Source organism: Diaphorina citri, unplaced genomic scaffold (genome assembly GCF_000475195.1).
Source record: "Diaphorina citri unplaced genomic scaffold, Diaci psyllid genome assembly version 1.1 scaffold1129, whole genome shotgun sequence".
NCBI classification, from domain to species: domain Eukaryota; kingdom Metazoa; phylum Arthropoda; class Insecta; order Hemiptera; family Psyllidae; genus Diaphorina; species Diaphorina citri.
Genome location: NW_007378558.1, coordinates 13,927 through 35,130, shown reverse-complemented (window position 1 = coordinate 35,130; position 21,204 = coordinate 13,927). Strand labels below are relative to the sequence as shown.

The window sequence follows — 21,204 nt, the reverse complement described above, 5'->3', positions numbered from 1 at the left end:
AGTAAAAATGTTGTCTAAATTGCAATTTGCTTTTCTTCTTCTTCTCCTATATTTTCTTCTTGATCTTCTTCTTTCCTCCTTTTCCTTCTTTACATTCTTCTAATCTTTCTCCTTTTCACTACCTCTTCTTTGCACCTTGTTCTCTTTCTTCTTCGTCTTTCCACTCCTTTTCTTCTTTGCACCTTGTTCTCTTTCTTCTTCTTCGTCTTTCCACTTCCTACTTTTCTCGTCCTCCTTCTTCTTTTCTGTTCTCTTTCTTCTTCTTCTTTTTCGTCACTTTTATGAGTTTCTTCACTAATGTTGTGGAAATTTCACCCGGATAAGTTTCCGAAGTGGAGTCGTCAAGATATATTTTGCGCGCAACCTAACCTCCGCGCCAATGTGTTGTTTCCGTCACATTAAGCCTTGTTTACGAGTTATAAACAGTTTGACATCAGCTGGTGGGTAAATGTGTTCCACCTGTCTCCAAGATATTGGACAGATGGAGAAATCCATGGCTACGTGGATTTTTTTTTTCTTTTCCTTTTAGGCGCTTTAACTATGTGTTACAACATGTCTAGGCCGCGGGTTCGATTCCCGCCCGGGGTGGATTTTATCCTGAAGGAATAATGTCCGTTCTCGGAACGGTTGGCTTCCTACTATCCTGTCTTCCTTCTCTTTCGATTTCAGGATCATAAGATCATAGCAGTTACAGTTCCCTCTGTCAAACCTCTTTTTTCCAAGTAAAGTTTACACTAAATTTTAGTCAATTTTTTTTACATTTAAATAAAATAAATATCGTTTACCTGGTTTACAGTTTCAAGTACATAATATTGAGAAACTAGTTTCTCACAGTAGAGAGAAACTTAGAGAAGATTACAGAAGATTGCCTGCAGATAATTTCCATTTCAATGTTATCTAATGTCAACATACTCTTACAATACATTGCGAGAGAGAGAGAGAGAGAGAAAGGAAAGAGAGAGAGAGAGAATCTCTCATCACTTAGCGTTGACTTAATGTTAAACTTTGACATTATACTAATGAGAGTTACATACTTTCTCTCTCTCTCTCTCTCTCTTCCACATATTTAGATTCATTGTCTCTATCCCCTTTTCTCTCTCACACACACATAAACACATTCTTCATTTCTCTCTCTCTCTCTCTCTCTCTCTCTCTCTGTAACTCCCTCTATCTCTCTCTCTCTCTCTCACCTTCATCACATAATGAGTATAATCCAATTTCCAACATTCTCTCCCTCTCTGTCTTACACATTATACAATTCTCTCTCTCTTTCTTTCATTGTTATTCTCTCTCTCTCTCCCTCTCTGTCTTCCACATATTTAGATTCATTGTCTCTATCCCCTTTTCTCTCTCACACACACATAAACACATTCTTCATTTCTCTCTCTCTCTCTCTCTCTGTAACTCCCTCTCACTATCTCTCTTTCCCTCTCTCTCTCTCTCTCTCCTTCATCACATAATGAGTATAATCCAATTTCCAACATTCTCTCCCTCTTTGTCTTACACATTATACAATTCTCTCTCTCTTTCTTTCTCTCTCCCTCTCTCTCACTCTTTCTTTCATTGTTATTCTCTCTCTCTGTCTTACACATTATCACGTTCATGTTTCATTTTCAAGTTTTTCATACGTCATTAACAATTCAGACACATTGTCATCTCTCTCTCTCTCTCTCTCTTTCTTTCTCTCTCTCTCTCCCTCTCTCTCCTTATCTATCTTTCTCTCTCTCTCCTTATTTATCTTTCTCTCTCTCACTCCCTCTCTCTTTCTCTATTCCTCTAACACAAAGAACAGTTCCGTTCAGGAACGAACTTTTTCAAAGAACAAGTTCCTACAGTTCGTTCGTACGTTCTTTTCCCATCTCTAGTAGATAGTAGACTTGCCCATAAAATTGCATCCATCCTCTGATCTTGTCATAATTATTTGATCCTTAGAATAAGCATAGATAGGAGAATGGATAAAATGTATATTGTAAATTAAAAAAATAAATCTTATATTATAAGAACAAGAACTCATTCACAGTTCACATTTCATAGTTCACACACTGATCGCTCTATCTCGAGAACCACAACACCTAGAAAGCTGAAATTTGGTAGGAATATTCCTTTTATGGTCTAGGTGTGCAATAAGACGGTAATAGGTAGGTACCTAGCCAGTTATTAACCTATGAGTGACGATTGTCTCTCACTATGTAAACACTATGATCCAATGTTCAATGATTATCAGAAATGAAAGAGGAGAAACGGATTAAACGGAAAAGGAAGGAATGAAAGGAAGAGGGAGGGAGGCAGAAGGTAGGGAGTGAGAGAAAGAAAGAGCAGAGAGAGAAGAGATAAGAAAAAGAGGGGAAATAGAAAAGGAAAGAAAGAAGAGAGAGGAACGAGTAAGAAAGTAAGAGAGGAGAGAGAGAGAGAGAGATTTGTGTTAGATTTATAGGAAAAATGAGAATCTAAGGTAGTTCGAACTAGAGTTAAAGAACTGTGAAGAGTACTAAAGAGTGATGAGAGATTTCACTAATGGGAGAATTTATCATAAAAAAGGAGTTTTAAATGATCCAAAAGGGAGTTTTTAGTGATCTAAAAAGGATATTTTTTAAAACTCCTATTTGGATCACTCAAAATTCTCCCGTTGGTTAAATCTCTCATTAAGTTATTAGTGAAATTCTACCATGAGTGAGATATAAAAAAAAGAACTACCTACTCTATTGACTTTTTGTCAAACATGTAACTCACTCTTTCAAGTCTATGCCTATACGGAGTTGGGATCTGACGCTTTACCTGAGTAGGGGTGTATTTTCATTTCGGAAACGGAACCGATTCGCGCCATCTTGGATTTCCTATGGTTTAGTAGAGGGGGTATCACACCAAAAGAGGGGAAACGAGCTTCAGAAGGGGGGAAATTTCAAAAGGAAAATACAACTTGAATTCTCTCAAAATAGTAGTTCTTATTTTTAACTCACTCGTTCTTTACACTCCTCCAGTTTGAACCACCCACATACAAACTCGTTTGAAGGTCAAAACACAGTGACAATTCTCATGCAAAAGGTCCCGGGTTCGATTTCCAGAGTGGGACAAAATTTTCATTGGAAACGGAGGCACCCCAGAGGGTTAAACCAAGACACGTACGTCATGACTTCACATAATAGTTCTTCTGCCATCATTAAATTTGAAGAGCCCATGGGAAAAACGATGTCAAAATGTGAGAATGATGTGGTCCGACGGGAACTTTTGAGGGAATACTCTCAGCAGTGACGTTAGAAAGGATGGAATTTCCCACTTTGGACGGAATATCGCGCCATAGAGATAGCGGGAATTTTATAATTTTGACAAAAAAAAGTAAAAATGAGAGGAATTTGCAAATTTGAAACCAAAAAAAAGATGGAATTTCAGGTCTGGGGAAAAAAATCTCCCATAAAAGTGTTTTAAATGCAACATTCATATCAAAATTTGAAAGCCGGAAATTTTTGTAAATGAATTTCCCTCATACAAAAAGCCCACCCCGAGGCTTAGGTGTAGGGGGCCCCAAAAGATGGGTTAAAAGAATTTCTCACTCTGCCCATTTCGAGGGGATCCAGGGGCCCCTCACACCCCCTCAAATCGGCAGAGTCGGCTCTTCATGTGAGTATTATATTGTATGGCTATGGAGAGATAACGTTAATTCATATGTGAATGTGATGGAGTACTTACAGGGAACATTATAAAAGAATGCAACAGGGTGGCGGTGAAATTTCGAGACAGTCTAGACTGTTCTAGGAGTATTTTCAATAGGTATTCTTTATTGGGTCCTTACGTCGTTACTCGTTACTACTAGTAGTTAGTACCAAGGGCCAAGGTATTTCTCTGCCAATCAGAGAAGAAAACAACCTTTTAGACCCATGTAGCTAAGTACATACATAGAAGTAATTCCGGAATCCAAGCATAGGCAAACAACTAATTCTGACGTATAAAAAGAACCCCAATGTTTATACCTGAGGGTGCCCAAAAACAGGAAATTTCCTTAAAGTGCTGAACAATTCTACCACAAATCATCAAAATCAGACCAATGTGAACCAAACATCAAAAGACGATAGTTGTCGTAACAAGGAGACGGTCAGACAACTTAACCTAAAATTGTTAGGGTCAAACGTAAACCTCACTTCTTTCGGTCAGAGATTCTTTATTGGGTCCTTACGTCGTTACTCGTTACTACTAATAGGTAGTACCATGGGCCAAAGAGAACAACCCTTCAGACCCATGTATCTAAGAACTTAGTATTAATTCAGTAAACCAAGCATATGGGAAGGTACAACTCATTCTGATGGATAAAAAGAGCACCGACGTTTAATCAAGGTGGCCCTAAAACAGAAAAATTCCCTAAAGTACTGAACAATTCTACCACAAATCATCAAAATGAGACCAAAGTGAACCAAACATCAAAGGTCGATAGTTGTCGTAACAAGGAGACAGTCAGACAACTTAACCTAAAATTGTTAGGGTCAAACGTAAACCTCACTGTTTTCGGTCAGAAATGGCAAATTTTCGAGAGATGCAAAATTGTCAGCAGGGCTTGCAAAAAGCGCGCTAACGAACGAAGCCCCGGGCAAAATTTGAGAGTCGAAAAAAAAAAGTGGAACAAAAACTACTTCATTGGATCTTACCTTCCTCAGCTGGAAGCTCTGTAACAAAGAGAACAAAACAGATTCGTTAGTTTAAAATTCGAATAAAATTTGGATAAAACAATATAAACAATTTTTTCAGTGGACTAGTCCAAGAATCAAGTCAGATCCTAAAACAGGTAATTCACTCAATCCCTCTATAGTTAGTTAGGATTTGACTCATTGGCAAGGTAATCTAGTAAAAAGGGTAGTTCTAAAACTCACTCACTCACTTACTCTTAACTCAACACTCTACTGAAAATTCATCCAAAATCAATCAATCAGCCATATCAGCCACAAAACTACAACCTCTCATCACCCTAAACAGATCCAACAGTCACCATAGTCATTCATTCTAGCAAATTCAAATTATTCGTAAACAATTTTAATAATACCTGATAGTGTGTGTGCTCATCAGCTATCAAGTAGACATGACGGGCGGACCTTTTCAGCTGTACCTGTCAGGTCTACCTGATAGTGTGTGTGCTCATCAGCTATCAAGTAGACATGACAGGTCGACCTTTTCAGCTGTACCTGTCAGGTCTACCTGATAGTGAGTGACTGGCCTTATCAGCTTATCACTTACGACCTCGGGGGAACCAATGTGCTAGCTCTTCATTGGATCTTACCTTCCTCAGCTGGAAGCTCTGTAACAAAGAGAACAAAACAGATTCGTTAGTTTAAAATTCGAATAAAATTTGTATAAAACAATATAAACAATTTTTTCAGTGGACTAGTCCAAGAGTCAAGTCAGATCCTAAAACAGGTAATTCTCTCAATCCCTCTATAGTTAGTTAGGATTTGACTCATTGGCAAGGTAATATAGTGAAAAGGGTAGTTCTGAAACTCACTCACTCACTCACTCACTTACTCTTAACTCAACACTCTACTGAAAATTCATAACTGAAAATTCATCCAAAGTCAATCAATCAGCCATATCAGCCACAAAACTATAACCTCTCATCATCCTAAACCGATCCAGCAGTCACCATAGTCATTCATTCTAGCAAATTCAAATTATTCGTAAACAATTTTAATATCGGAACCCTGGTGATTATTTGTCTTTCCTCATTGATTCCTCAACATTTCTAAATTTTCAAGTACGGAATTAAGTATCAGAAAAACAGAAGAAAAAGATTTAGTAAAACCTCAATAGATTTTGACGTCACGTCATCCTTCAAATCATACGGAATCAAGTACACAATAAAAAGAAGAAATATTTGGTACGACCTAAATAAATTTTGACGTCAAATTGTAAGGTGTTGAGAGCAGAAACCCCAAGAAAAAAAGAAGAAAAACATCCTTCAAATCATACGGAATCAAGTACACAATAAAAAGAAGAAATATTTGGTACGACCTAAATAAATTTTGACGTCAAATTGTAAGTTGTTGAGAGCAGAAACCCCAAGAAAAAAAGAAGACAAATTTCAAAAAATTGTAGGTCATAGAAAGTAAGAAAAGTCCATCTTTGAAAGCCCCCTCTCCTGAAAATGGGCCGAGTGTGCGAAGGCCACGACGAACACCGGCCGATCCTACGGCCACGGAAGAAGGACCTGGCCGACATTGTAGGCCAGGACATCGACCGATTTGAAGTCTACCAGCCGGAGCCGGCAGAATGCACCCAAGGTTATGTGCAGACGGGCCCCAAGTGTCCCCCTCAGGTGGAACTCGACTGTACCCAAACCCAAGGGGTCAACCCCATGAAGGTACTTGGTCTGGTTAAAGCTCATTTTTGTGTTTAACCTAACCCTATAATAACACTGGTCACTAATCAATCTGCTCATTTGTGACTACTCTTCATTTTTGTGTTTAACCTAACCCTATAATAACACTGGTCACTACTCAATCTGCTCATTTGTGACTACTCTTTTTTTAGCAACTTTCCGTTGACGTGATTTCTGAACAAGTACCGTCCATCTAATTTCAAAATCCGAAATAGATAACTCATGATAGCCCAGTCCCTTTCTCTCCCACAGGTTCGCCAATGTATGGACCCGACCGCTCCGGGAATCGTCTGCGACGACCTCCTAGATGGCAAAGTTTGCATATCCAATCTGACTACCAGCGACGACAGGTGCAAAATCACCGACCCTCTGCACCAGAAAAACAAACACTATTGCGGCTTCGAAAATTCGAAAGCGGCAAAAGAGGCCGCGGACAAATGTTGCCGCGACTTGAACACCCGTGTGTGTGCGGACTATTTCTGTACCAATGATTGTCTGTACGATCAGACGGCATCCAATTATTTCAAATATGGCGGGAAAAAAGGTTAGTGATATGTCTCCAAGTCGTTGTGTGTTGGACACTGGACCAATCCAATTATTTCAAATATGGCGGGAAAAAAGGTTAGTGATATGTCTCCAAGTCGTTGTGTGTTGGACACTGGACCAACAGAGGACAAGATCAAGAAGTCAATTTCTTAGGTCGGCCATTCACTATCAGGTACGCTTTAACAGGTGTGCGTGTGTGTGCGGACTATTTCTGTACCAATGATTGTCTGTACGATCAGACGGCGTCCAATTATTTCAAATATGGCGGGAAAAAAGGTTGGTGATATGTCTGATATGTCTCCAAGTCGTTGAGTGTTGGACACTGGACCAACAGAGGACAAGACCAAGAAGTCAATTTCTTAGGTCGGCCATTCACTATCAGATAGACCTGACAGGTACGCTTTAACAGGTGCGCCTGTCTGGTCTATCTGATAGTGTATGGGAGCTGAGTCTCTCAGGCGGCCTGTCAGGTCTACCTGATAGTGCATGGCAGCAAATAATAGGTCTTTCAGGAGACCTGTCTGGTCTACCTGATAGTGTATGGGAGCTGAGTCTCTCAGGCGGCCTGTCAGGTCTACCTGATAGTGCATGGCAGCAAATAATAACGTGTGTGTGCGGACTATTTCTGTACCAATGATTGTCTGTACGATCAGACGGCGTCCAATTATTTCAAATATGGCGGGAAAAAAGGTTAGTGATATGTCTCCAAGTCGTTGTGTGTTGGACACTGGACCAACAGAGGACAAGACCAAGAAGTCAATTTCTTAGGTCGGCCATTCACTATCAGCTACGCTTTAACAGGTGCGCCTGTCTGGTCTACCTGATAGTGTATAGGCGCTGAGTCTCTCAGGCGGCCTGTCAGGTCTACCTGAAGTGCATGGCAGCAAATAATAAGTCTTTCGGGAGACCTGTCAGGTCTACCTGATAGTGAAAGGCCCGCCCAAGTCCTGAGGGGTATAGATTTATAGAATAACAAAGCCTGTTCTCTTCTCTCCGTGTATGGGAGCTGAGTCTCTCAGGCGGCCTGTCAGGTCTACCTGATAGTGCATGGCAGCAAATAATAAGTCTTTCAGGAGACCTGTCAGGTCTACCTGATAGTGAAAGGCCCGCCTAAGTCCTGAGGGGTATAGATTTATAGAATAACAAAGCCTGTTCTCTTCTCTTTGACAGAGGACAAGACCAAATGCAACTACCCATTCCCCTGCAAGGCGCACTGTTTCAACCCTCCCCCACGGCGCAATCCCCTCGCAGACTCCGTGTGTTCTCACCCGGAGTCTACGCAACCCCATGACCAATACTCAATGGTGCAAACAGTGCCCCAAAAGCAAGGACCCGTCGGTAACTTTGTGGGCACCGGATGGAACCCGATTGACACCGGTAATCAAGCGACTGCGCAACGCAACGGACTGTGGGACTGAAGCGGTGGAATGTCAAACTTAACAGACTGAGAACGAAACAGAGTTCATACTTGACACCGGTAATCAAGCGGTCGTGCAACGGAACTACGGAACGGACTGTGGGACTGAAGCGATGGAATGTCAAACTTAATAGACTGAGAACGAAACAGAGTTCATATACTTGACACCGGTAATCAAGCAGTCGTGCAACGGAACGGACTGTGGGACTGAAGCGATGGAATGTCAAACTCAATAAATAGACTGTGAGAAACGATTGACACCGGTAATCAAGCGGTGGCGCAACGGAACGGACTGTGGGACTGAAGCGATGGAATGTCAAACTCAATAAATAGACCAGGGGTTGGCCATATCGTGGCTCTCTAACCATGGTTCATACTTGTTGAACTTTTTTCTGAATATGTCAAACTCAATAAATAGACTGTGAGAAACGATTGACACCGGTAATCAAGCGGTGGCGCAACGGAACGGACTGTGGGACTGAAGCGGTGGAATGTCAAACTCAATAAATAGACCAGGAGTTGGCCATATTATAGAAGGCCAGCCGCTCCAACAACGAACCCTATCTGTTTACGATAAAATTCACCCCGGACGGGAATCCAACCCGCGACCTAGAGCTTACAAGGCAGGCACGCTACCTTCCAATCTAGCTCCGTTCATACAAGTGATGGAAATACAACTAGGTACTTATTTAGACTCTTCATTGGTTATAATTCAATGTACACAATTACAAGAAATTACAAACAAAGGGCGAAATTATTGCCTGGGGCATTCTCTGCCATTCAACCCTGAAGATTCTGAAGAAGTAACTAAACAGGTGATGAATCTAAACAGACTATAAACAGGTGATAGAATTTCACAATCTACCTGTTTTACACCACTATACTCGACCTAATAGCTGCCTTGTATGCGCAATACACCTTACTGACGTCATTAATTCTGTGACGTCACAGATTGTAATACCTTCGAGACATCACCGGTTAGACAGACTAAGAAGTACTAAGTAATGCTAATTCTCATATCTAGGCATACTACAAACACCTTGAGAATGGCACAAACTATAGGCCGCGTATAGTCTATTCAGAGCTAGCGAGTTAGCAATAGTTATTGACTACCTTAACATTCAGAGAAGACCACAATGGGTAGCTACCTACTTGAACCTATCAGCCGATGATTAGGTAAACCAGTCGCGAGTAGATTTCCGACAGAGTCCAAGAGTCAGTTAAGAACTACTTTAATTCATATCAGCTAAGGCCCTTCCCTGAAAGGAGCTTAAATAAAAGCTGCAAAAAAGCTCAACCCAGCTTTAATCCTAAAATGTGGATATGGATGTAGTTTTTTCTTCTTCTTTTTTTTTAGGTAGGGCCTCTAGGAACACAATAAGTACAATACCTATCTAAATACTTAAATAGGCATTTATACTGTTATATTAACCGGTTAAGTTAAGAAGGAAAGTAGGTAGGTATAGGTATTTTTAACAAAGAAACAGCCAGTACTTCTAGGCCTCCCTATAGTTCCTAGAAACGTGGTTCAGTAGGAAGGTACTAGGTACACTCTAACGCAGAAACAAGTCGGTATTTCTGAGCCCCCCTGTAGCTTCTACGTACGTCAATCGCATGAAAATTATTCACCCATAGGTAGGTAGAGCTGTGTACCTACAGGACAAGTGTGTTCCCCAGCACACACATTGTTAGCAAATTTGTATCATGGTGTTATGTGTAAATACCCCCCCTGTAGCTTCTACGTACGTCAATCGCATGAAAATTGTTCACCCATAGGTAGAGCTGTGTACCTACAGGACAAGTGTGTTCCCCAGCACACACATTGTTAGCAAATTTGTATCATGGTGTTGTGTGTAAATACTGTGTACTTGTGGATTTTATATCGACTCGGTATGCCTTAATACAGCGATTCTCAACCGGGGGTACGCGAATAAAAATTCGAGTAATGGCGGACAGAAGCAAACTCTTGTACTAAGTACATAATAGTAATAGCCTTTACTCTCGGTATGCCTTAATACAGCGATTCTCAACCGGGGGTACGCGAATAAAAATTCGAGTAATGGCGGACAGAAGCAAACTCTTGTACTAGGTACATAATAGTAATAGCCTTTATATGTACAGTAAAATATTGACAATGAGCTCTTAAAATAACGCCTAAATAGTACCTAGTGTACAAAATCAGACAAGTATCTGAGACCTCTCTTGTACTAGGTACTTACAAAAACAAGAAGTTGAGTTGAGAACCGCTGCTTTAATACCTGTCTATCGGCTGATTCCGCTGTATGACTGTTAGGTAATAGTAATGCTTATTTATAGAATAAGTACCTAACTATACCTACTACTTACAACAGAATAGAAGCAGGTCTTTTTCGCCGTGCTTGAATAGGACTGAAAAGTGTCTTCACCCCACCAGTAATACCATACTGGAGTTAGTACCGCTTAGGGCTTAGGGCGATCGAACTAAATTTCTGGGCGCTCGAAATCATCATTTTTTCTTCTAGGTGGAATTCTCTGTGTTGGACGCTCACCAACAGAGTAAGGTAGCTGCCAAAGACAATTTATACTCGAGCTGTTAACCCGAAGCGTGCACTGTGGTCAAATATAGGACCCCCAAAAGACCCAAGGGACGGACGCTATTCAGTGAACTTTCAAATTTAACCCATGAGCTGCTGAAACTCACGTGCACCTTCAAAATCATCAAGAAAGGCAGGTTTCGTATAACAAATCTTGTGAAAGTATTTATATTATTTACAAGGTTAAATGTCACTGTATAACTGCTAAGGTCTTTAGTGACAGGGCTTTTACCCTCCATTTGGTGACAAGCTACCCACCTCCTCACATGAACCTCACTCAGCCTGAGTGGAGCCGGGGCACGCATTTGTCCAGATGGTCACCCATCCAGATAATAACCACGCAGAATGTTAACAAACTTCAGTGATCCATTGAGAACTCGAGCTTTCATGGATGCTATCACCGCGCCGCACCAGAAAGTGTGTGTTGAAAAAGAAGTCAAATCTGGAGACAGGACTCCAGCGTAAAAAAATAGGAAACGCAGCGCAGACCTGATTGTTTCCTAGTTTCCGAGTCACCCTACTCTCACTCACACACTAAAACACATTTCTGTACGTATGAATGATAAAATACAGAGGGATTAGAGAGACGCTCTCTAGCAGTTGACTATACAAATATCGGGGAAACCTGCTGACTAGGTTCTATCTCTCATGGGCCGGTATTCACTGTATTATATTCACACATTAGACCAGAAGTAACCAGTGGTGACGGAAAAGTTCTCGAGCTGTGTCCACACATAGTCGACGTCGACAGAAACGGTACACTTCCTCGACAACATAGATTCACCTCTTCACCTCGTCGATCGACGGCGTCGACTACATGTGGACATTTGGACAATCTGGATATAGCTTAGCAGTGCCAAAACTTCAGCTTCAAATAAAGTGACACGCAAAAGAGTGCATTCACAACTGACTATACCTGGAGTATATAACCAGTTTAGCACAACTCTGTGGACAAAGAAACCAAAAGTCCATGATTAGAATACCTTGGTTTGTAAAGAACCTAACCTCAATAGCAGAATTACACAGTAGTTAGGTAATGTGTATTCACTGTATTATATTCACACATTAGACCAGAAGTAACCAGTGGTGACGGAAAAGTTCTCGAGCTGTGTCCACACATAGTCGACGGCTGTGGACGTCGACTGAAACGGTACACTGCCTTGACAGCATAGATTCACCTCGTCGATCGACGGCGTCGACTATGTGTGGACATAGCTTAGCAGTGCCAAAACTTCAACTTCAAATAAAGTGACACGCAAAAGGAGACCATGTTGAAAAGAAGGTTTGCCTGTTTTACGGAGGAAACTGTAACAAGGGAAACCTTAATTAAAGAGGGGACAGGAGGACAGGATAGAAGGCCAGCCGCTCCAACAACGAACCCTATCTGTTTACGATAAAATTCACCCCGGACGGGAATCCAACCCGCGACCTAGAGCTTGCAAGGCAGGCACGCTACCTTCCAATCTAGCTCCGTTCATACAAGTGATGGAAATACAACTTAGGTACTTATTTAGACTCTTTATTGATTATAATTCAATGTACACATGTACACAATGTACAGTATTGTACACAAATACAAGAAATTACCAACAAAGGGCGAAATTATTGTCTGGGGCAATTTATGCCATTCAACCCTGAAGATTCTGAAGAAGTAACTAAACAGGTGATGAATCTAAACTGACGATAAACAGGTGATAGAATTACACAATCTACCTGTTTTACACCACTATACTCGACCTAATAGCTGCCTTGTATGCGCAATACACCTTACTGACGTCATTAATTCTGTGACGTCACAGTTGGCAATACCTTCGAGACATCACCGGTTAGACAGACTGAGAAGTACTAATGCTAATTCTCATATCTAGGCATACTATAACAAACACCTTGAGAATGGCACAAACTATAAATAAAATAATAGTGCTTATTTATACTGCTCGCATAGGACTGAAAAGTCCCTTTAGTCCAGCAGTAGGCTACTACTATTATTGTGGTCAAATTCTCAAATTATATTGAGGATAAAATTCAATACCTCGACTGGGATTGAACCCACGCCCTCCTGTTTACCAGGCGAGCACCTTGACCACTACACCACCGAGGCAGGTTAAACTATAGGCCGCCTATAGTCTATTCAGAGCTAGCGAGTTAGCAATAGTTATTGGTTATTGACTACCTTAACATTCAGAGAAGACCACAATGGGTAGCTACCTACTTGAACCTATCAGCCGATGATTAGGTAAACCAGTCGCGAGTAGATTTCCGACACAAGTCAGTTAAGAACTACTTTAATTCATATCAGCTAAGGCCCTTCCCTGAAAGGAGCTTGAATAAAAGCTGCAAAAAAGCTCAACCCAGCTTTAATCCTAAAATGTGGATATGGATCTAGTTTTTTCTTCTTCTTTTTTTTTAGGTAGGGCCTCTAGGAACACAATAAGTACATACCTACCTACAATACCTATCTAAATACTTAAATAGGCATTTATACTGTTATAACCGGTTAAGTTAAGAAGGAAAGTAGGTAGGTATAGGTATTTTTAACAGAGAAACAGCCAGTACTTCTAGGCCTCCCTATAGTTCCTAGAAACGTGGTTCAGTAGGTAGGTACTATTAGGTACACTCTAACGCAGAAACAAGTCGGTATTTCTGAATTCCAAACCTCGGCTGGGATTGAACCCACGCCCTCCTGTTTACCAGGCGAGCGCCTTGACCACTACACCACCGAGGCAGGTTAATCCCTCGCTATTCAGCGGGGGAACTCGACAGCGATCATGGGAACCCTAACCAGGATCTTCAAAGTTAGAAGAGTTTTTTTTTATGTGATCCAGCTTATGTATCTCTAGAAATTACCTACAAACAGACTAGAGTATCGTCAGCATAACACGAACGAGTTTAGTTGGTACAAAAAAGATCATAGAGATTTCGAAAAATAGCTCTCCTCCATTGTGAGAGACAAGTTATAAAGGGACGAAAAGGGAGAGAATGAAGAGAAACCAGAGGGAAAAAGGAAGGGGGGGAGGGAATAGAGACGTTACACGTGCCGGAATAAAATCTATTTGACGCTTGTAGTCAGGGAGAAAAACAGAACAGGAGGGAGAGAGGGAGGGGGGGAAAGGGATGTAGGGAGAGAGAGGAAGAGAAGAGAGAGGAAATGATAGGAAGTGGGAAAGATAGAAAGCTGAGAGAGGAAAAGAAGGAAGAATGAAAGGAAGGGAGGGAGGGAGAGAGAGAGAGAAAGGAAGAGGAAGAAAGGAAGGAGGTGGGAAAAGGGAGCGAGCTAAGAAGGGAGCGAAGAGAGAGAAAGATGGAAAACTGAGAGAGGGAGAGAAGGAGGAATGAAAGGGAGAGAGAGAGAAAGGAAGAGGGAGGGAGGAAGGAGGTGGGAAAAAGGAGAGAGGGAAAGAAAGGAAGAGAAAGAGGGGAGAGAAAACGATAGAGACGAGTGAGAGCCGGAGAGGGAGAGAAGGAAGAATGAAAGAGAGGAGAAACGGATTAAACGGAAAAGGAAGGAATGAAAGGAAGAGGGAGGGAGGCAGAAGGTAGGGAGTGAGAGAAAGAAAGAGAAAGGAAGAGCAGAGAGAGAAGAGATAAGAAAGAGAGGGTAAATAGAAAAGGAAAGAAGGAAGAGAGAGGGACGAGAAAGAAAGTAAGAGAGGAGAGAGAGAGAGAGAGATTTGTGTTAGATTTATAGGAAAAATGAGAATCCAAGGTAGTTCGAACTAGAGTTAAAGAACTGTGAAGAGTACTAAAGAGTGATGAGAGATTTCACTAATGGGAGAATTTATCATAAAAAAAGGAGTTTTAAATGATCCAAAAAGGATATTTTTTTAAAACTCCTGTTTGGATCACTAAAAATTCTCCCGTAGGTTAAATCTCTGATTAAGTCATTGGTGAAATTCTACCATGAGTGAGATATAAAAAAAAACTACCTACTCTATTGACTTTTTGTCAAACATGTAACTCACTCTTTCAAGTCCCTATAGCCTATACGGAGTTAGGATCTGACGCTTTGCCTGAGTAGAGGTGTATTTTCATTTCGGAAACGGAACCGATTCGCGCCATCTTGGACTTTTAGTAGAGGTGGTATCACACCAAAAGAGGGGAAACGAGCTTCAGAAGAGGGGAAATTTCAAAAGGAAAATACAATTTGAATTCTCTCAAAATAGTAGTTCTTATTTTTAACTCACTCGCTCTTTACACTCCTCCAGTTGGAACCACCCACATACAAACTCGTTTGAAGGTCAAAACACAGTGACAATTCCCATGCAAAAGGTCCCGGGTTCGATTTCCAGAGTAGGACAAAATTTGCATTGAAAATGGTGGCACCCCAGAGGGTTAAACCAAGACACGTACGTCATGGCTTCACATAATAGCTCTTCTGCCATCATTAAATTTGAAGAGCCCATGGGAAGAACGATGTCAAAATGTGAGAGTGATGTGATCCGACGGGAACTTTTGAGAGAATACTCTCAGCAGTGACGTTAGAAAGGATGGAATTTCCCACTTTGGACGGAATGTCGCGCCATAATAATTTAAAAAAAGTAAAAATGAGAGGAATTTGCAAATTTGAAACCAAAAAAAGATGGAATTTTAGGTCTGGGAAAAAAAAAATCTCCCGTAAAAGTGTTTTAAATGCAACATTCATATCGAAATTTGAAAGCCGGAAATTTTTGTAAATGAATTTCCCTCATACAAAAAGCCCACCCCGAGGCTCAGGTGTAGGGGGCCCCAAAAGATGGGTTAAAAGAATTTCTCACTCTGCCCATTTCGAGGGGATCCAGGGGCCCCTCACACCCCCTCAAATCGGCAGAGTCGGCTCTTCAAGTGAGTATTATATTGTATGGCTATGGAGAGATAACGTTAATTCATATGTGAATGTGATGGAGTACAGGGAACATTATAAAAGAATGCAACAGGGTGGCTGTGAAATTTCGAGACAGTCTAGACTGTTCTAGGAGTATTTTCAATCTTCTTTATTGGGTCCTTACGTCGTTACTCGTTACTACTAATAGGTAGTACCATGGGCCAAAGAGAACAACCCTTCAGACCCATGTATCGAAGAACTTAGTATTAATTCAGTAAACCAAGCATATGGGAAGGTACAATTCATTCTGATGGATAAAAAGAGCACCGACGTTTAATCAAGGTGGCCCTAAAACAGAAAATTTCCCTAAAGTACTGAACGATTCTACCACAAATCATCAAAATCAGACCAAAGTGAACCAAACATCAAAAGACGATAGTTGTCGTAACAAGGAGACGGTCAGATAACCCAAAACTGGTTAAGGTCAAAGTTAAACCTCACTTCTTTCGATCAGAGATTGCAAATTTTTCGGGGACTTGCAAAATTATCAGCAGGGCTTGCAAAAAGCGCGCTAACGAACGAAGCCCCGGGCAAAATTTGAGAGTCAAAAAAAAAAAAGTGGAACAAAAACTGAAGTCTACCAGCCGGAGCCGGCAGAATGCACCCAAGGTTATGTGCAGACGGGCCCCAAGTGTCCCCCTCAGGTGGAACCCGACTGTACCCAAACCCAAGGGGTCAACCCTATGAAGGTACTTGGTGTGGCTTTACGTTTACTTTTTCTAATCAATCTTTATTTTCTGTGTTCGTGGGATACTGGGATAGGCATGGCAACAGAGCATTGGAAGGATTGAGATTTAAAAACCTTTGGGGTAACTAATTATTCAGAGGCCACGACTCACAATGAAAAAGAAAGCTCTTTTTGTGTTTTACCTAACCCTATAATAACATTGGTTACTGCTCAAATTATGAAAGCTCCTTTTTGTGTTTCACCTAACCCAATAATAACACTAGTCACTATTCATTTGTGACTACTCCTTTTTGTAGCAACTTTCCATTGACGTGACTTCTGAACAGCTCACCAACAGAGTAAGGTAGCTGCCAAAGACAATTTATACTCGAGCTGTTAACCCGAAGCGTACACTGTGGTCAAATATAGGACCCCCAAAAGGCCCAAGGGACGGACCCTATTCAGTTGAACTTTCAAATTTAACCCATGAGCTGCTGAAACTCACGTGCACCTTCAAAATCGTCAACAAAGGCAGATTTCGTATAACAAATCTTGTGAAAGTATTTATATTATTTACAAGGTTAAATGTCACTGTGTAACTGCTAAGGTCTTTAGTGACGGGGGCTTTTATCCTAAATTCGGCGACAAGCTACACGTCTCCTCACATGAACCTCACTCAGCCTGAGTGGGGCCGGGAAAAGTCAGCACGCAATTGCCCAGATGGTCACCCATCCAGATAACAACCACGCAGAATGTTAACAAACTTCAGTGATCCATTCAGAACTTGAGCTTTCATGGATGCTATCACCGCGCCGCACCAGAAAGGGTGTGTTGAAAAGGAGACAGGACTCCAGTGTAAACAAATAGGAAACGCAGTGCAGACCTGCATGTTTCCTAGTTTCCGAGTCACCCTACTCTCACTCACACACTAAAACACATTTCTGTACGTATGAATGATAAAATACAGAGGGATTAGTGAGACGCTCTCTAGCAGTTGACTATACAAATATCGGGGAAACCTGCTGACTAGGTTCTAGTGGGCACCGGATGGAACCCGATTGACACCGGTAATCAAGCGACTGTGCAACGCAACGGACTGTGGGACTGAAGCGGTGGAATGTCAAGCTTAATAGACTGAGAACGAAACCGAGTTCATACTTGACACCGGTAATCAAGCGGTCGTGCAACGGAACGGACTGTGGGACTGAAGCGATGGAATGTCAAACTCAATAAATAGATGTGAGAAACGATTGACACCGGTAATCAAGCGGTGGCGCAACGGAAGGACTGTGGGACTGAAGCGGTGGAATGTCAAACTCAATAAATAGACCAGGAGTTGGCCATATCGTGGCTCTCTAACCATGGTTCATACTTGTTGAACTTTTTTCTGAACATCGTAATTTCCATGAGACTGAATTCTGAAGATTGTAGACCAAAACTTTCAAACATTCGCCTGCGCCGTGGCTCGCCCCGAATCGGCCTTATGATATTGCAGCTCCCGAAGGTAAGGTTAGTGGCCACCCCTGAAATAGACTGAGAAACAGACTTCACAAGTTCGCAGTCGTAGTAAACAACCTTAAACAACAATACCTAATGGATTTCTAAATGGAATGCCAGAATGTCACCATTTGACGAGGTTAATTCTTCCATTCATTTTTGCGGATCTATTGTTTGGGTGAAATTATCATAAAAGCTAGGTACCGAAGGAGAGTTCAATTTCCGAGCTTTCGCCCTTTTCCCATTTTCTATCACCCTTTTCTCACTTTCTAGCTTTCACCCTTTAAATGAACTTTTACCCCTTTCTCGGCTTTTTTAGCGCGTGTAAAAAATTGCACCTTTCAATAATCAGGAGCTTTTGCACCTTTCATTAATCAGGAGGTATTAATCAGAACTGTAACTGCTGAAGTCTTATTGTCCAAAAAGCGAAGAGAGAACGAAGACAGGGTAGGAGAAAGCCAGCCGTTCCGAGAACGAACATTATCCGTTGAGGATAAAATCCGCTTGCAGCTCCCGAAGGTAAGGTTAGTGGCCACCCCTGAAATAGACTGAGAAACAGACTTCACAAGTTCACAGTCGTAGTAAACAACCTGAAACAACAATACCTAATGAATTTCTAAATGGAATGCCAGAATGTCACCATTTGACGAGGTTAATTCTTCCATTCATTATTGCGGATCTATTGTTTGGGTGAAATTATCATAAAAGCTAGGTACCGAAGGAGAGTTCAATTTCCGAGCTTTCGCCCTATTCCCATTTTCTAGCTTTTACCCTTTTCTCACTTTCTAGCTTTCACCCTTTTCTCGGATTTTTTAGCGCGTGTAAAAAATTGCACCTTTCATTAATCAGAACTGTAACTGCTGAAGTCTTATTGTCCAAAAAGCAAAGAGAGAACGAAGACAGGGTAGGAGAAAGCCAGCCGTTCCGAGAACGAACATTATCCGTTGAGGATAAAATCCTTAAAATCAGATAAGTATCTGAGACCTCTCTTGTACTAGGTACCTAATAAAAACAAGAAGTTGAGTTGAGAACCGCTGCTTTAATACCTGATGTCTATCCGCTGATCCCGCTGTATGACTGTTAGGTAATAGTCATGCTTATTTATAGAATAAGTAACTGGAGTACTGGAGTTAGTACCAGCTTAGCTGAAAGGGTTACAAAAACTTTCAATTAATATTATTATTTCATTAATGAGCTAGAATCATAAGCATACTTTTTTGTTTTTGTTCTATATTGTTTTGAGTTCTGAGCTTGATTTATTAATAAATATTATGAAAGTATTTGCTAAAAAAAAAAAAAAAAAAAAAAAAAAAAAAAAAAATACCTACTTCAACAGAATAGAAGCAGGTCTTTTTCGCCGTGCTTGAATAGGACTGAAAAGTGTCTTCACCCCACCAGTAAAACCATACTGGAGTTAGTACCGCTTAGGGCGATCGAACTAAATTTCTGGGCGCTCGAAATCATCATTTTTTCTGTAAACTGTCAATAAAGAGGTTCTCATTGGAAACTCACTTCTGTTGTCCGGTGGTCCAGTTTCCTAACACCTGATATTTACACAACCACTAGTTTAAAACACAAAATAATTAAAGTTAGGTCTGCTAATTAGTAAGTAAGGTAGTCACACTTGATTGCTTTGTAAGGTGATTTTCAAAAACCGTTTTACTGATGACAGAAAAAGCTCCTTGGGTTTTATTTGATTGTTTTAAAAGGAATCACTGCACACTCGATTTTCATTTCTTTAAATTAACAAACCACATGATTCCTGAAAGAAGTGAAATAGTGGGGTTCGAAATAGGTATATTACAAAAGTTATATCGACTCGGTATGCCTTAATACAGCGATTCTCAACCGGGGGTACGCGAATAAAAATTCGAGTAATGGCGGACAGAAGCAAACTATGCCTGCTCTTGTACTATAGGTACATAATAGGAATATTTGTACAGTAAAATATTGACAATGAGCTCTTAAAATAACGCCTAAATAGTACCTAGTGTACAAAATCAGATAAGTATCTGAGACCTCTCTTGTACTAGGTACCTAATAAAAACAAGAAGTTGAGTTGAGAACCGCTGCTTTAATACCTGTCTATCCGCTGATTCCGCTGTATGACTGTTAGGTAATAGTCATGCTTATTTATAGAATAAGTAACTATACCTACTTCGACAGAATAGAAGCAGGTCTTTTTCGCCGTGCTTGAATAGGACTGAAAAGTGTCTTCACCCCACCAGTAAAACCATACTGGAGTTAGTACCGCTTAGGGCTTAGGGCGATCGAACTAAATTTCTGGGCGCTCGAAATCATGATTTTTTTTATTTTTTTTTTTTGCAAAAAAAGAGGTCTAATAGAAGCGGCAAATAAAACAACGAAGGTCTAGAAGTATATTCTCAAATCTACTTAAGAGGAGGGCAGGTTAGGAGAAAGCCAGCCGTTCCGAGACTTGCAGCTCCCGAAGGTAAGGTTAGTGGCCACCCCTGAAATAGACTGAGAAACAGACTTCACAAGTTCACAGTCGTAGTAAACAACCTTAAACAACAATAGGTACCTAATGGATTTCTAAATGGAATGCCAGAATGTCACCATTTGACGAGGTTAATTCTTCCATTCCATTTTTTCTTTTTTTTTACAAAAAAAGAGGTCTAATAGAAGCGGCAAATAAAACAACGAAGGTCTAGAAGTATATTCCCAAATCTACTTAAGAGAAGGAGGACAGGTTAGGAGAAAGCCAGCCGTTCCGAGAACAAACCTTATCTGTTTAGGATAAATTTCACCCCAAACGGGTATCGAACTCACGACCTAGCGCTTACAAGACTAAAATCCTTCCCGGGCGGGAATCAATCCCGCGACCTAGCGCTTACAAGGCAGACGCACTACCCTCCCAGCAAACTATATGTTGCTTCAATCACTTCAGTGTGATAGCGTCTTAGCAAACGTCATTCTTAGTTGGACTTGTCTTGTCTTGACAATCACAACTCCTACAGGTAATAGGTAGGTACCTAGCCAGTTATTAACCTATGAGTGACGATTGTCTCTCACTATGTAAACACTATGATCCAATGTTCAATGATAATCAGAAACTCTTCCATTCATTTTTGCGGATCTATTGTTTGGGTGAAATTATCATAAAAGCTAGGTACCGAAGGAGAGTTCAATTTCCGAGCTTTCGTCCTTTTCCCATTTTCTATCACCCTTTTCTCACTTTCTAGCTTTTACCCTTTAAATGAACTTTCACTCTTTTCTCGGCTTTTTTAGCGCGTGTAAAAAATTGCACCTTTCATGTCAATGCCTGTG

The 21,204-nt window shown here is 40.9% G+C and overlaps 2 protein-coding genes and 1 long non-coding RNA gene across 3 annotated transcripts in view; 1 reads left to right on the top strand and 2 right to left on the bottom strand.

Moving 5' to 3' along the window:
* Positions 1-21,204, bottom strand: part of LOC103514384 (calcium-transporting ATPase sarcoplasmic/endoplasmic reticulum type-like) — a 57,974-nt gene that overhangs the window by 33,547 nt on the left and 3,223 nt on the right. Inside the window, exons 4-5 of the mRNA XM_026827369.1 lie at positions 5,250-5,278; positions 4,635-4,652 (exon numbers count right to left, since the gene is read on the bottom strand). Coding sequence (XP_026683170.1) covers positions 4,635-4,652; positions 5,250-5,278 — 47 coding nt within the window. The remainder of the gene's footprint in view (positions 1-4,634; positions 4,653-5,249; positions 5,279-21,204) is intronic.
* On the top strand, positions 5,936-17,790 carry LOC103514382. Its single transcript, XM_017446203.2, has 4 exons — positions 5,936-6,337; positions 6,608-6,899; positions 8,072-8,265; positions 17,474-17,790. The coding sequence occupies exons 1-4, from the start codon at positions 6,122-6,124 to the stop codon at positions 17,525-17,527; spliced, it is 756 nt and encodes a 251-aa protein (XP_017301692.2). The 5' UTR covers positions 5,936-6,121; the 3' UTR covers positions 17,528-17,790.
* LOC103514383 lies at positions 11,786-19,719 on the bottom strand. The gene is made up of 2 exons (XR_541650.2): positions 19,429-19,719; positions 11,786-11,836 (listed from the first exon to the last, which is right to left on the bottom strand). It is a non-coding gene; the product is annotated as an uncharacterized LOC103514383 (long non-coding RNA).